Below are 17,685 nucleotides of genomic sequence, written 5' to 3'. Positions count from 1 at the left end.
TTTTATAAGAAATAAGTAATCAAGGTGTGCCTGGGTGGCTCAGTTTGTTAAGTGTCCCACGTGATCTCACAGTTCGTGTGTTCAAGCCCCACATTGGGCTCTGTGTTGACAGTTCAGAACTTGGAGCCTGCCTCACATTCTGTGTGTGTCTCTCTCTCTGCCCCTCCCCCCCCCAAAGATAAATAAACATAAAAAAAAGGATAAGTAATCAAGTTTATGGAGATTCCAAAACTGGAGATTGGGTGAGGACTTCCCCTCTCAGAAAGGGCACCATATCCTATAATGATAGGGATGGATATCATGTCTCTAATGTCTACATACATTGTTTCATTTACCTCACAATACCACAATAGGTATTATCATCATAATTTATTTGCCCACTTTATAATCTGAAGAGAACTTAGAACGAGAATTAAAAATCAGGAGACTTAGAGTCATGATTCCCGTTCAAAGGAAATTGCTTCTTGTTCTCAGGCAAATCATTTGAACTTCCTGTTCCTACTATTAAATCAGTTACATAAGACTAGTAATTTTTTCTAACATTATCTCAGGATTATTTTAGGGATTGAATAAAAAAAATATTAAAATCATGCTGAGAATTATAAACTTTACTGAAAAGTTTTTTAAGTTTATTTATTTATTGAGAGAGAGAGAACCAGCAGGGGAAGGGCAGAGAGAGAGGGGAACAGAGGATCCGAAGTGGGCTCCATGCCGACAGCCAGAGGGCCAGCAGAGAGCTAGCAGAGAGTCTGATGTGGGGCTTGAACTCATGAACTGTGAGGCCATGACCTGTGCCAAAGACAGACGCTTAGCCAACTGAGACACCCAGATGCCCCACTTAAAATATTTTTTAATTCACTATACGCTTGCCTGACCTCCAAACCCTTGAGCTCTTGAGCCTGGGAATACTTAGCTGTCAAGACCCAAATATTTAGTTTTATTTCTAATAAATTATAATGATTTTTATAGACCCCTGCACAGCTAAGTTTTCCCTAAAAAAGAGAAGAGTGTAGGCCAATGCTTTGCATCAATTTTTGAAGTGACAGATTCTTTTTTTTACAATGAAATAGCCAATACTAGAACTGCAGCAAGATATTATCATAACTGCATATAACTTTCCAGCCCTTCAAAGTGTTGGTTAGACGGACATTGTCAATTCCTGCACTATCAGCACTCCCAAATTCCATCTAAGTGAAATTATAAATCAATACTAATACAATCAATACATAATCTTTTTTATTGATTGTGTCTGTTCTTCATTCGTGCAACAATTTTTGGCACTGACTAACTGAAAGAATTATTTTTTTAATTATTTTAAATATAATGACTTTACTTACACAATTTCCCCATGCTTAAGGAGGTATAATCAACCAACCAAGCAAATAAACTAAGCATAAAAACCTTCTCCATTCTAATGTCCTAAAAATATCCTCAATTGCTTATACTGTTCTTCGTTAGAACTAGTTGATGTGTTTACCAACTGTATTCTATTTGTTCCAGATCACAAAATTTTACTTTCTTTTCTAACATTGAGACTATTCAGCGATTTTTCTTCTTTTTGCCTAGCCTATTTCATTCCATTGTGTGTAGTAAATAAAGTGATAAAGCTAGAGAACTATTGGACTCCAGAGGAATTAGGCTAGGTTTTCCAGAATAGTTATTTATATAGCTTTCTAAGGTAGGCAACTAGGTCTACTTGTATAAATGAGATTTGAAAAGCATCTGAACAAAGATATGGCTGAACTGAACCACTTTTCCTAACTTGTTATAGACAATTCAAAGAATTGCCAGTTTACTACATGTATCCTTATAGTGTAAGCATTACTATTTAAAGGTTTTCTATGGTCGCTTGCTTACTGATTTAACTACCAGTTCATAGAACTTTTAAGATGTTAATTTTGTAAAATTTAATGTTAGCTCAAGTTATTGTCTATAGGCCTGTGTGGTAATTGTCCCCAGGGTTATTATCTGGAAGACCCCTATTCTGTTTAAAACGCAACAAATTTATTCATGAGAGTGGAAAGAAGAAAGCCTAGTTACTATCCCGTTTTTCTTTCTCCTGAAATTGCTTTAGTTAAGAAAATCAAATGAAAATGGAATAATGGAGTAAAAATAAGAGGTGTGCATGTGTGTGTGTGTATCTGAGTGTTTATATCTACATTCTGTTTTATTTAGTACCTGAAGTATAGCAGGCATACAAGGAATATTCTTAGCTTGAATCTACCAAAATTTTAGTAGATATTTAGGGTTTGGTGTAGTTTCTATCTGTATGGTTTTCATAATCTAGTTATGCAAAATTACTTTCTCTTTTAAACCTAAATTGATTTGTTTCTATTTTAAAACTTTTCTTTCTTATTGTGGTGAATTTATCTTTGCTTACATGCGGAACGAAATTACTGGATGAGAAGAATGATACATATATAACAATGAACATATCTGCGTAATTCAAGTCTGGCTATTCCAGTGTTTCCTTTCATTGTATTTCAGCTCCTCTATGATATTCCATATCATCTAACCCCTTTAAGATGTAGCTTCAAAAGTCGTGTGTGTGTGTGTGTGTGTGTGTGTGTGTGTGTGTGTGTTAATGGAAACAATCTTAGTAGAGATTACCCATTTTGTATGAGAATTAGGAAATTTGCTGAATAATCACTGGCAAACGGGTTAATAAAACTGTTAGATTTAATCATTGCATTCAAAGGATATTTTAAGGAAGTTTTTACCTTTGAAAGCCTGGCCCTGTCCATTTCTAAGGAACTTAGTAAAATTGGTCAGAAAAGGAATATGAGAGAGGATCTGTGGTTCTCTCCACTGTTGGTGAAGTTGTTAAGAGCATGGAGTAGTTGGCCACCAGAGTGAGCAACTTTTTGGAGAGCTCGTTGGGAAACAGCACTACCAGATCAAAAATATACTTAATATTTAATGAGTAATTATGTACATCTGTGTTATTTCTACTGAATAATGACATTAATAGTTTTTAACACTAATTAATAGTAGGGCTAATAAGTGTGAAAAACTATAAAACATTTTTATATGTGTCTTTCTGTCCCCTGATACTGTGAATTTTATTGGATATTTAAATTTTGGGACTATGTTATTGTGTATTTTTAAGATATGTAAGTGTGAGACTTCAAAAAGTTAGTACATAATTAAACAGATATGACTCATATTTTTTTTTAATTTTTTATGTTTATTTTTGAGAGAGAAAGACACACATACAGAGTGTGAGTGGGGATGGGCAGAGAGAGGAGGAGACACAGCACAGAGCCTGGCGCGGGGCTCAGAACCACAAACCGTGAGATCATGACCTGAATTGAAGTCGATGTTAACCGTCTGAGTCACCCAGGCACTCCCTTAAAAAATTATATTTATTTTTGAGAGAGAGAAAGATTACTCATATTTAATAGAAATAGCTCTGACATGTTTCTTTCTTTTTCTGTCTTTTTTTTTTTTGAGAATTAAAATTGAATAAAGTCAGAAGTAAAATTCACTTTGACCTATGGTTCTGCTTTTACCAAGCCCATATTACATACATTCCTAGTATTATGTTTTATCCAATGTGATGACATCAAACTAAATATCTTCTCAACAGAAATGTTGAGCCTAGGGGTGCCTGACTGAGTTGATAGAGCATAAAACTCTTGATCTTGGGGTTATGAGTTCAAGCCCCACATTGGGTGTAGAGATTACTTAAAAATAAAACCTTCAAGAAAAATATTGAGCATAGAATACAAAGGATTTTATTTAATATCTTTACCTAATAGGTTTTCAGACTTGTAGGAATTAGTTCTCATCTCTCTAAATATGCCCTTCCACTTTGTATCTAGAAGCTTCTTTTGGTAGACCAGCTGTTTGTCAATCAGTTCTTTTGCATCTGTGAATTCATCTCTGTGTCCAAAATATTCATCATTTTTAAACACTTCCAAGCACACTGGTTGTTAAATAATGTAAAACACTATCAAGGATAATGGTTTTAAACCAGTGAGGTGACTTTACTTCATGAAATCAAGATTGGTTTCCAAATAATAATAAAGGTTTTAATAAAGGAATGAGAAAGTCCTGTTTAACTTGATTGCCCTTTCTGGTGACTTTTTTTTTTTTTTTGAAAATCTTAAATCCCCAATAATGTTTTCTCTGTATGGGGTTTTGTCCTAACCTACACAGAAATTCATGCAACTCAAATGGAGTCAGTCTATCTTTTTCTCGGTTCCTTATAGCTTTTTCAGAGTTCAGTAGCTTTGGATAAACATCATAAAAATTTGTTTTATTATAATCTTTTTCTTCATTCTTATCTGTCATATAAGACATTCTTAGGGAATGTCATTAGGGAAATTAGGGAAAGACATTCTTCTTGTCCCACACTTTGAAAATATGATTTTATAGAAGGCCAATATTCTCACGTCTTCTCTATGGCCAGCAGCAATGATATCCATCTTGTAGGTACATGTCTTAGGAGACTGTCTCCTTCCCTTTCTAGAAAATTTAAAAAAAAAAGAAGAAAAGGAAAAAAAAACACCTATGCCCATTTTGAGGGAACTGAAAAATGACCAAAAAGTTTCATTATGAAACTTCATTATCATAGTAAGCAAACCACATCTCCTTATAGCTACCTTGTGTACAAGGTATACAGGACATTTAGTAGGTAAGAAGTTTATAGACTGGATTGACTTTTCCAAAATTTACATTTGCACCGTCTATTGAATATGCACATAGATGCGCAAAGTCTATTTTGTGCCTGGACAACGTGTCAACAATCTTTTGTTTTATGTCTTCTGACGTTCCATTAAAACTTTTATAGAAATCAAGAAAATGATTTCAAACTCCATGTTTCGGGACACCTGGGTGGCTCAGTCGGTTAAGTGTCCCGCTCTTGATTTGGGCTCAGGTCATGATCTCACAATTAGGGAGTTCAAGCCCTGCATTGTGCTTGTCAGCACAGAGCCTTCTTGGACTTTTCTCTCTTCTTTTCTCTCTGCCCCTCCCCTCTCAAACAGGTTCTCTCTCTCTCTCTCTCTCTCTCTCTCTCTCTCAAAAATAAACATTAAAAAAAAGAAAGTTCAAACCCCATGTTTCAAATCAAAATACCTAAGAGCTAGGGGAAACATATTTTGTTGCCATGATTCAATATGTCACCTGATATACTAGAGAAAGTATGGTTAAGATCTGACAGAATCAGCTCTACACTATGAAGGGACAAAACATTGGCTATCCAAATTTCCCCTTTTGTTTTCTCACAGCACTGCAATGTGCAATCTCCAAGTCAGGAACAAAACAATAATGGGAACAAACAGTAATGAATGTTTATTCTTATGGTATACTCTAATGCATTCAATGAGTGTTCATTTCAACTGAGCATTCCTGTCTTTTTTTGGGGGGAGATTAAAAAAAAACTTTTGGTTTTATAAAAACTTTCCTGCCTCATCCTAAACTTGTGAGATTCAACCTCCATATCCACATTCATATAACCTTCTCTCTCATGTGTGGTCCCAAATTTATTTCTGCATATTGTACGAAATGCTCTACTTTGCTTACTTCTCCAGTATGGTTTCATGAATTCTTCCATGTGTCTTTAAAATAGCACAGTTGTTTGGCCTGTTTTAGTATTGTCATCTTATTATATTATTGTCATTCTCAGTTTCAGTAATGAATTGTTAGAAACATGGTCACAATATTTACAGTGTTAAGACTTGAAGTAGCACAAAGCACCATACAAATCAATCCATACAAAGCAATGGATACATAGAAATGGATACTTACCAAAATCAATCCAAAGTCAAAGAGGAAGACATGATCACAAGCAGTGAAACTGTTATCACTCAGAGGGATGCAACATTGGATGATCTGATACTGGGAAGTGCAAATAACGGATGCCAACATCAAGAGTCAGGGTGAAAAACAGCAGGAGTCGCTAAAGAAAATGGGTAATCAATGCTACATGAATTTGACACTGCAGATAGTATAGCTTCCAGCCTGTGTTCAGCCAGACTATCACACAGATTTTATAATTTTCTCCCAAACTTCTGAAGCATCTCTCAAGGCTGAGATCCTTTCATGAAGGATCTTTCCCAGCATTCGAAAACATAAAGCTAGGATAGTCCTGAGCAAACCTCGACAGTTACTTACCCTACCACTAATCCTTTCTCTGTTGCATACTAGGTGAATCATCTGGAGTAAATTACTTGTTCTTTGTGCTTCAGTTCCTTCATCTATAACTTGGAGATAATAATAATATCACATCATAATGTTTTATGTGATTGCATATCCTAATAAAACAAATAAGCACTTCTAACACAGTATGACATTTTAAAAGTTATGTTTTGGCTATCAACATCATCATCACCTTACTTTACTTAGAAACACTAAGGATGGAATTTTCTGTCTGCCTAGCTTCATTCCCTACCCTCATCCCAGATACTTATAAAATCTTCTTTCTTATTTACTGCTCAGTCATTTCGTTGCCTTTGAAAAGTTCTAACTCATCACTAATCTATTATTGGTTCATCAACTTTAATCTACCCTTTTTAACCTATTACTGTGTTTAACGCAGCGCCAGTAAGATACTTACTTAGTTCCTACATTTTCTACTCTCTTCTTTTCTGTTTCCTTATTTTCTGGTGGTTGTAAATTTGGCTCACCGAATATGGTGAATTAATTTTTTTTTTTAATTCAAAGCAAGAAAATGTCAAATAACTTTGCGGCTGCTATGCTACACTTTTGAAACCAAGATTTGCTGAATAAGTTCCATTGAATCCAAAGGACAGTTCATTATGTATGTTTTTGTGTGCTCTTAGGTGCCAGTATTTCTCTCTTAGCAATAAACGCCTGAAAATAGATTGTTTTTTTTTTCAATGTAATACAAATCTGAAAATTTTTGCTGATTTTTTGGTTAATTTACTGTGAAAATATTAAATGCAGTTATGTTGTTCGTCTCACTGTCTTACTCAACTTTGACCTTCATCTTCTTCCACAAGGAAATCCTAATTTCCTGAGTGCATTGAACCCTTTATTTTTGCAAGCATTTGCAGAGTGAACTGTGTCTGATGACCTGTCTCCCAAGAGTTAGAGCAATGCTAGGAACTGATTTACACAGTTTACACAACATTCATCAGAAAATAGCCTTTTGTAACCTTACTGGCCTTATGCTTTTGTGATACATTAATAGCAAAGCAAGTGCTCATATTTTTGCAAAAAAGAAAGAAAGAAAAATTATTTTAGTTATGTTCCAAATATTTCAGAAAGAGATAATAAGAGGCAATTTAAAAAATCATATTATTATGCTTTAACAAATCTGACTGAACATTTAAATGATACATTATTATGCAGAAAGTTAAACAGGTTCTTGATAATTACTGGCCCAGAATTAATAATTATATGGAGTGATTGTTCAAGTAATGTCTAGAAAATATAACTTTCTAAAATTATGATAAAAGAAAAACCATCCGGAGGGTTTACAAATTAATTCACATAGTTCATGTCCCATCTGGAAACACTTATGTGGTTAAAATGAAAAACATTTCACAATCTATTTCTCCATCTTGTTTGTTGACTTGCCTTTTGGACAATAAAGTTAGAAACATCAAGACTTCCACCAAGGTCTTAGTGTACTCAGATTAATTATTTTAAAATCATGAGATGAAAGTCACGTTTTCCTTTTCCATAAATTTGGATTTAGTTTCATTAAATGTACCTGTTTGTGTCTTTGAGTATTTTACATTGACAGAGTGTCTTCAACAAAATATCATTGTTTAGGAAATTTTTTCCCCAAATGTGACACTCACCCTTTTGTGACATTTGTGTTACTCTCTAAGCTCTCCATGGTGATAGGCAAAGCAAATTCACTGAGACAAACAGAAAACAGAAAATCACAAACTTTGTGTAGATTTGACAAAATATTTGGCATTTCAAATATGAATAGAAATGTCATAGAAAACCTGAAAAACAAATATTGTTTTAATAAAAATTTCTTTCTAGAGAGTATAGAATCATTTCATTTTCCAAAAGTATCTTCTTTCTGGAATATCATTCTGGGAATCATTCTGTCATTCTGCTTGAAGATTTCCTTTCACACCTCTCCATCTTCTCTTAAGAAGTTAGTCTCCTTGAATCTTTTGATTTTTTGTCTTAAAAAAATTTTTCGTGAGTTTTTCAAGAATTCTTCCCAACAGATTATAGTAATCTATGTATGGTCAGACTCTGGGGCGGGGGGGGGGGGGGGGGATTAGGTATATATCTCCCATTGCTACTTTGTCTTTTTGTTATAGGTTAAAGAAGAATATAAAGGTGAAATTGTGCACCTTTGTGTTATATTATGTAAAAGTTATAAACACATTTGTGCAATAGTGTATGTAGAATTCAGATTCTAAAGTTAAAATCTGCCTCCTTCAGATAATGCAGGCACTTTGTGACCTTAATTCATCAATAGCACAAATATAATTAACATAAAATAAACTGGCAATGTTACAAAGTGAACTTAGGTAATTCATCAGTTGGTTGGAATAATGTTTTGTGTCCAATGTTTAATGTTAATTAAAATAACATTAACATTTATTTTTGTCACAGTTATTATTTTTCTGATCCAACCCTTATCATTCATACAGACTTTTGATTATTTAAATGAAGGCTGCTGTCAAACAAGAAAATAATCCAGACTATTTTCAAATTAAAAAAGGAAATAAGAGGGGCACTTGGGTGGCTCAGTCGGTTAGGCGTCCTACTTCAGCTCAGGTCATGATCTCACGGTTTGTGAGTTCAAGCCCCACATCAGGCTCTGTGCTGATGGCTGGGAGCCTGGAGCCCTGCTTTGGATTCTGTGTCTCCCTTTCTCTCTGCCCCTCCCTGGCTCACTCTCTGTCTCTCTCTCTCAAAAATAAATAAATATTAAAAAATTTTTAAAAAGGAAATAAGAAACATTGACTTTCTTGCTTTCATATATATTATCTTAATTACTTATCACAAGATGCTGAAGCCTCAGTCATTTTATCTCTATGTGTATGGGGCTTTTGATACTCAAAAGGTTAAGTAGTTTGTTCAAGGTGACAATTGTGAAGTTAGAGTGGCAGGGTTAAATCCATGCCTTTAGACCCTAAGACTTATTTCTGAAGTCTTCTTGCTTCGCTGCATAGTTTGGCCTCCATTGTCATAATTAATGTAACACCTTGACGTTTCAACATATCTTAAAATAGTATGGTGTAACATCCTTCTCATTCTTCAGCTCTAATTTTCTTTATCTTTTAGTTAAGATTTTAGAGTGTGTGATTTAAAAACCAAAGAGTTCCAAAGATTGTGCAATGGACAGCATGATACAAATTTTAGTTTATAATTTAAATCCATTCTAGAAGATGGGGATAATTAGAGAGTCATTCAATCAACATATTAATTGTGCATCCACTCTATGGTATATAATTTTGTGTTATACCTGTGGATACAATTGTGATTAGAAAGATAAAACAATTTATTCTCTTGGAGTATAATTTCTAGAGGGAGACACAGACAGTAGACAAGCAATATTAACAAAATATATACTGTAGATAAGTGCTGATGAGAAAAATAATGCAGGAAAAGTAATAGAGAAAGAGTCAGAATGGGGAAAATGTGGTTGCAATTTCAGATATGGTGACTCAGAAAAACTATGAGAAGGTACCATTTGAAAGAGGGACTGAAAGAGGGTATCAAGTAAGCCATGCAGCTGCCTTTTGGAAGAGGATTCCAGGCGAAGGGAACAGCAAATGCAAAGATTCTGAGCCTGGAATGTCTTTGACATATTCAAAGAATGGAGCAGGACAACTCGGTGGAATTAACTGAATGAAGGGGAGAATGGGAAATGGTGCCATGGAGATGCTGATGTTATAGTGCCTTGCAGACCTTTGAAAGACTGGTTTTTACTGTCATTGAGAGAGAAGACATTGGATGTCTTTCATCAATGAGTCATATCATCTGAATTATATTTAAAAATAATCTCTCTTCCCTGTTGTATATAGAGGGAAGGGGGGTGAGGATCAAAGTGGGGAGATCAGTTAGGGGGCTACTGAAAAAATGGATGGCTCCAACCACTTTGGTGTAGTTGAAGTGATGGGCATATACCAGCTTTAGAAGGCAGAGCCCACAAGATGTCCTGGTGGATAAAGCGTGGCATGTGAAAGAGAGGAATCAACGTGACTCGTAAGTTTTTGGCAAGAATACCTCAAAGAATGTTGTTGTTGTTGTTTACTGAAATGGGAAAACAGAGGAAAGAAAAGTTTGTTTGCAGGGTGGAGGGAGAAACAGGATATGATGAGGATCTCAGTTTTTAGCATGTAATACTTGAAACCTTTTTAAGCATTCAGTGGAGATTAAAGGGATGTTAAACCTATACTGATATAGGTAATTCAGCTCTAAGGCATTTGGTCTAAGCAGAGTGTGATTATCATCATCATTCAAAAACAAATATTTATTAAGGGTTTTTCATTTGTCAAACCTAGTAGTACTACATGTTGGGTTAAAACATTAATAAGATATTAGATTAATAAGATTTCAAGGCACATAATGTTATGTATAGTACATGTTATAAGTGATTGAGTTATATAGTGCTCACAAACATCAAACCTTGGAAATAAGAATACTTGATCGATCATCATACTGTTACACCATGCCTAAGAGTTTTATTCAATTGGCCATCCTCTTGAAGGGGATGTGGTTTTTTTCATAGCTTGGCCTTCTGAAAGTTCTGTTATGGTACGCTATGATAAAGAAGGCTATACTTACAGCTTTTATTGGCATTTAATATCCATTGTTCTTTTCCTTTCATCTTATTTATAAAATTCAAGTGGTGAGTTGTATCCTGAAGGGTGCTGCTATCACAGTATAGTAAGCACAGGGTGGTTGGTGTTGATGATTTCTGAGCTAGACACTAATACCTGAAAGGTGAATTCATCACTAGACTTTTTTTGTTCTTTGAGTGTAATGTACTTTTTCTACTGATGTTTTGACATCTGGTATTCTTCTCTTAATAACTCTGCATGGGGTTTTTGATGGACTTATGAAGGCACTGAGTAAAGTAAATACATTTCTAATAATGCAACTACCCAGACAAAGGCAGGAGTTTTTTGGTTTCTTTTTCTTTCTTTCTTTCTTTCTTTCTTTCTTTCTTTCTTTCTTTCTTTCTTTCTTTCTTTCTTTTTCTTTCTTTCTCTCTCTCTCTCTCTCTCTCTCTCTCTCTCTCTCTCTCTGTCTCTCTCTCTCTGTCTCTCTGTCTCTGTCTTGTTAGTGTTTTAGGTCTTTAGGATACATTTGAGAATGTATTATACCTGCCATCTTTCCCATTATAGAGACTGCTGTGCTGAACATTGGTGCTTGATACTCAAACACAGCATCTTTCCTTTGAGTCAAAGAAGAGAGCAAATAGCCCTCTGTTCAGGGAACCGGGTAGCACTAACCATTCTCCACATTCAAATAGTAAAAGTAATTTAAGCTATCTGAGACCCAACAATATGTTAGTAGTGTCCCCTGGAGAACAAAGCAGTTAAAGCAAAATTTCATGTAGTTTTCTTTTCATGATTTCAGCTCCTTCCGAGAAATATACCTAGAGTTATGCAGGAATATTTCAAAACGGTTTCATTGACAGTGTGCTAGCAGAGTTCTGTATCAAATAACAACTGTGAAGTCTCATCTGGCAATCTGAGAAGAGCTATGATTTAGGTTACAGCATAGGGACTCACTTGTAAGAATTTTCATATTCAGAATAATCTTTGTATGACGTTTGTAAAAAACCTACAAGTATGAAGTTTGAATAGACACAAGTAACACTGGAAAACCTGGATATTTATGTATTTTGAAAGTGAGTTAACAGTGTGGAAGACAACCAAATGTAGTAACCTCCATCCTAAAATAAAAAGCAATGTGTATGATCTACACAGTGGAAAAAGATGTCAATTAGAAATGCATTTCTTTGTTTTTTAACTAAAAATTTCCCATCCTCATATTACACTTGCACTGCTTATGCACATATCCATAAAAATCGAAGTCACTGTTTTTTTTGTCCTTTAAAATTTTGTATAAATGGCATCATACAGATCCCTTTGCCACTTACATTTTTAAAAAATCTAATGTTAGGTTTTTGAGAAAAAGTCCTACTTATGGAAGTTAGGTCTTCAGGGCTTTTCCAGAAACCTGTGAAGAAAAGAGGCATTGACAGTCATGGACAATTTCTGAACTCTGCTCCAGTACCTTGGCATGCTGCTGTGTTGGGCCACTATATATTCTAATGCTTCACAGAAGTGTTTTGGGTAGAGTCAATCTACCATAGGGAAGGAATAGAGTCTGGAATCTTGGAACAAGGACAGAAATGAGATAGTACAAAGAACAAGGAACATGGATGGTATGGAACTCTCAAGATTATTTTAACAGAACCAAAAAAAAATTTGCAGTTTTAGTACAGAAGCTTTTATGAGCTTTTTCTTTTTCTTAGCTCTATCTGTTTTATGCTGCTATGGGGTATAGTAATACTGAATGCTTATTTTCCATCTATGTATAACAGGCTCTATTCATGCAAACCCTTCAAGGATCAAACTTCCTGATCTCCTTAAGCCATTCAATATGAATATAAATCCAGTGTATATCCTCACTCTTTTAGATCTTCCACTAAATAAATGGTGCGCATATGTGGCTATTCATCAGAATTAACTGGGAATCTTTATAAAAATACATACTTTTATGAACTCAACCTTGGAAATTTTAATAAAGAACCTACAGAACAGAGGAATTGTATTTTTTTATTGAAAAATCCCTTGGTGATTGAAAAAGCATTTCAGTTGAGACACCACTTCCTTAAGCATATAGCTTAATTTTTTAAATAGAGTATTCCCTAGTGGGAGTTGTCAAAGAATTAACCTAAAAAAGTGATATGAGTTGAAAAAATAAAATTTTCCCTGAAATCTTAGGCCAGAATTAAGTTAGGTTGCTTCAACCATTTGCATCCTAAAAGCATATTTAATCAAGAAAGGTACAAACACTACTGACATCCCTGAATAGCAAACTGATTTAAACCTCAGAAAATATAAAATCTTTTACCTGTGGACTAGAAAACCTGAACAATTAAGTTATCTTATTCATTGTGTGTGCATAGGATATTTAGCGCATTATGATAATCATGCTTCATGAATCCAGGCCCTCATAAGACTTCACAATCTGTTATGCATAAGTGCAACTTACGGCTTTTCTGTTGTATTTCCAGCACAGTGATGCGGTCCATGACCTTCTTCTGGATGTGATCACGTGGGTTGGAATTTTGCTGTCCCTTGTTTGTCTCCTGATTTGCATCTTCACATTTTGCTTTTTCCGTGGGCTCCAGAGTGACCGTAACACCATCCACAAGAACCTCTGCATCAGCCTTTTTGTAGCTGAACTGCTCTTCCTGATTGGGATCAACCGAACGGACCAACCAGTAAGCAGCTTCCACTGATATTAGGAAAAAATGTCTCCATCTCCAGCTTTCTAATACCCAAAATATTCTTGTTTGAAAGTATCCTCTCTTCTAGTTGTCTAAGATAATTGTTAATTTTCAGATCTTACTCAGTTTCCCTTTTTCATACCCCATTGTTGTAAAGAGGCAGTGAATGTTAGGGATGTATGAATGTGCATTTCTTGAGAAATTCTGTTCGTAACCTTGCAATTCTAAGGAACTGTATCTCCTCATTAGTTTGTATGTGTGGGTGTTTGTTTCATTTTGTTTTTATCAGAGCAGAATACTGATGAATGTTAAATAAAATCATGTGGGGAATTGAAGAATATCTCTCCTGATAGATACAATTGTTATTTTTGAAAGTTTATCACATACTCTTTTTTTTAAGTTTATTTATTTATTTATTTTAGTAATCTTTACACCCAGTGTGGAGCTCCAACCCACAACCCTGATAAGAGTTGTATGCTTTCCTGACTGAGCCAGCCAGGTGCCCCCATCATATACTTAAAAAAAATCAGTTTATATCATATTAAAAACTTCATGTATAAAATGAGTTTTTTTAATTGACCTATTTGGAAAATAGTTTAAACCGTAGGTCATTTTTAGAATTTATAAACTCTTCCCAAATTTTGTTTGACACACATTTGTGCAAGTTCTGTTTTTACATCTTTAATGCCAGCTTTGTACTTTACTACTAACTATGTTCAGTCATCAGAAAATGAAAGAGAGGAAGGAAAGAAGTAGGAAAAGTAAAAGGGGGAAAGGAACTGCACCAGCCAACTGTTTGGGGTGAAACCAAACAGAAAACGTGAATAACAGATAGTATCTAATTATTCAACAGACTCTACGCCTGCTTATACTTTTTGTGAGGCCCGTTCTATTTACTTAGGATTCATGCACATAGCGCAAGTTTGCTTCATGACTAAACTGCAATTGAGAAAAAAAAAACTTCCATTTTTTTAGAGATGTGTAGGCATAATAAATAATTCATTCCCTTAATGCTGTTCTCTGGTATGTGTCCATAAGTATGGAGTACTTTACAATAAAAATGCAGTTGGATTCATGTTTGTGATTACACATTCATGATTAATGGCTGTAAAGGGTACAATTATGGAGATTTTACTTTTAATTGGTTATCATACACAAATGTGACAGCTTTTCCCATAAATGCATACATATGAATAAGCAATCAAAGTGCACATTGCTTTCCCAAAAGAGTTAAGTCTTCTGATAACAAAAATTAATAGTTGAGGTTCTAACTCTAAAAAGCAAGAAATGGAAAACTGTGCTATTTCCAAGAAGAAATCATTTCATTCTCTTGTTAACCTGCAATTCAAATGCTGTGTGATTTCTTTTCATTTAGAAACCTTATTCATACTTTTGTTTCCTAATGTACATATGGTATGACAAACTTCACCACACGTTGTGTGCTGCACAAACTAACTTCTGACAAGTAGCCTAGAGAACAAAGATTGATATGAAAAAGTTGAGTAGAGTGCATCTTAGCCCAACTTGTCTTTCTTCTTGTTGCTGGATAAGTGTCCTCTGCCTGCCTTTTCTACGGTGAGTAGGCTCGGCTTTGTCTCTAGCCTGGTGACGTGAGACATCCTCATCGCCATCTCTCTTACTTGGTGAGACTGACTTGGCCTTTGTCTCTGTCTCAAGGATCATACTTATCATTGAATCTGTAATAATCTGATGATTTCTATAAATTTGTTGCCTTTTTCTAGTAGGAGCTATAGATTTTTAACTAGAATTTCTTAAATTAAAAATAAAGACTGCTGCTTCCCCAAGGAGTGAGAATTCCAGAACTCACATAAGAAAATGAATATGTGGTCAGCTGAAACTCGTAGTGCCTTAGAGAATATGCCAAAGTAGGGGCTGGCTGTCTTCTAGGCCAACATTTTTTAGGATAACAAAAAAAAAAAGAAAGAAGGAAAGAAAGAAAGAAAAAAGAAAGAAAGAAAGAAAGAAAGAAAGAAAGAAAGAAAGAAAGAAAGAAAGAAAGAAAGGAAAAGAAAGAAAAATAAAGGAAGAAATAGAGGGAAAGAAAGTACTCTGGAGCCTTCTATTTTATTTTATTTTAAACCTACTTTTATACTTTTTAGTATGAACTTCCCAATGCCACCTTAAATCCTTTCTGAAATCAAGCAGGGAAGAAATAAATAAGCAAATAATAATAATGAATTGGTGATCCCATCACAAAATACTATAATTATTTTATTTTTATTTTTTAATCGTTATTTATTTTGAGAGAGACAGCAAGCATGAGCAGGGGAGGAGCAGAGAGAGAGGGAGAGAGAGAATCCCAAGCAGGCCCCATGCCATCAGCACAGAGCCCGCTGCAGGGTTGCAACCTAGGAACTAGGAGATGGTGACCTAAGCTGAGACTGAGTCAGATGCTCAACCAACTGAGCCATCCAGGCGCCCCTCGTTTTGAATTTTAAGAGCTTTTATTCTCCTTGGTTTTAATGTTTCTCTTTCATTTACAAATGAATAATTTAATATGTTAGAACACCCATGATTAAGGCCAAGAAAAATAATTCATAGTTATATTTTTAAAACTTTAATCTCAGAAATAATTATCAATAACTAGGCTCTTATTAGAACTTTTTCCTAAATTTTATTATTTTTCCTTATAATACTATGCTGTCATCTGTAAGACATTATTAGTAGAATGTTAAATATAGTTTTGAAAGGTAGGTTATACTTAATTAGGTTTTAATATCTGAAATTTAAGAATCTTATTTAGGTTATTTTTTGACAGACCTATTGTATTACCGCAGTCTTGATAAAATTTTTTTTAAGTTTATTTTTATTCACTTTGAGAGAGAGAGAGAGAGAGAGAGAGAGAGAGAGAGAGAGAGACAGGATCCCAAGCAGGCTCCATGCCATCAGCACAGAGCCCAATGCGGAGCTCAAACTCACAAACCATGAGATCATGACCTGAGCCGAAATCAAGAATCAGACGTTTAACTGACTGAGCCACCCGGGCGCCCTAATAAATATTTGTTTTGATGTTATGGTAGTTGGTGATATTTCGTTTGGTTGTCATTCAAATCATTTGTTCTCTTTCCTAGATTGCCTGTGCAGTTTTTGCTGCCCTACTACATTTCTTCTTCTTGGCGGCCTTCACCTGGATGTTCCTGGAGGGAGTGCAACTCTATATCATGCTGGTGGAGGTTTTTGAGAGTGAGCATTCACGGAGGAAATACTTTTACCTGGTTGGCTATGGGATGCCTGCACTCATAGTGGCTGTGTCCGCGGCGGTAGACTACAGGAGTTATGGAACAGATAAAGTGTGAGTTTATGTTTTCTTTCCTTTTTCTTTTTCTTTTCTCTTTTGAAATCTAGTTGAAATAAATGCCTTGTATTTTCTTGGAAGCTAAGGTCTTTATATCACCTCATAGCAATAGATGTTTGAACTGGAGAAGCAAATGGGAGTAATTCAAATCATGAGTATACTTTTGTTATGAGGTAGAAAGAGGAAAAACCTTGAGATTCAGTATGATTCTGTTAGAAAAGAACTTAATTGTCCCACAACTACATCATACCCTTGAGTTGTTATAAGAAGATGATTGTTTTAATATCTTTCAGAGCATTGAGACATTTGTCAAATGTAGAACTAGCTATGTCAGAAACTGTGTATTCAGAGGACAGTGTAGTCCCTGATATTAATGGCTTCTGTTCTTCCTTACCTGTCAGTTCTAGTTACTGGAAATAAATTTATATCATTAACAGAAAGAGAGACAATAGGAACAGGGGCAGCTTGTATTTTTCCCTTTTTTTTTTCCCTAGGTGAGTATTGGGTCATAGAGATGAATTTTGGTTTCAGTGTACGTTCAAATTGGTGAGACATACATGTAGAGGTGTCCAACATACTGGAAAGGAGTTCAGTGAAAAATATTTTTGTAATCCACATCAATATAACAGTTGGAACCCTGAGCATGAATGAAAGTTTCAATAGAAAAACATTAGAAAGAAGACCAAGATAGATCTCTGATGAATACCCACATTTAGGACATAGATTGGGGCGGGAAAATAAAAATAGAGAAAGGCGAGAGGTGACCAGAGCCTTGAAAGAGAATCATGAGGAAAATGAGAAGGCAGTTTCAGGATGGTGTTTCAGAACACCATCTGTAGTGTTCTATATCAAAGATAATTCAAGTAGGATAAGCACTGAGGAAAAATGATTTGTCCTTTGCAACAATTATTTTGCTAGTGCTGGAAGCAGAAACCAAATTGGAAGATTC

At 35.0% G+C, this 17,685-nt stretch overlaps 1 protein-coding gene across 29 annotated transcripts in view; it reads left to right on the top strand.

The window, feature by feature from the left end:
• Positions 1-17,685, top strand: part of ADGRL3 (adhesion G protein-coupled receptor L3) — an 823,449-nt gene that overhangs the window by 713,802 nt on the left and 91,962 nt on the right. For all 29 annotated transcript variants that reach the window (XM_045056306.1, XM_045056308.1, XM_045056303.1 and 26 more), the window contains 2 exons: positions 13,205-13,414; positions 16,513-16,733. In XM_045056306.1, the coding sequence (XP_044912241.1) occupies positions 13,205-13,414; positions 16,513-16,733 (431 nt within the window). The remainder of the gene's footprint in view (positions 1-13,204; positions 13,415-16,512; positions 16,734-17,685) is intronic.

This window comes from Felis catus, chromosome B1 (assembly GCF_018350175.1).
Source record: "Felis catus isolate Fca126 chromosome B1, F.catus_Fca126_mat1.0, whole genome shotgun sequence".
Lineage (NCBI taxonomy): Eukaryota > Metazoa > Chordata > Mammalia > Carnivora > Felidae > Felis > Felis catus.
Note: the sequence above shows the minus strand (reverse complement) of the source record. Positions and strands in the feature narration are given on the sequence as shown.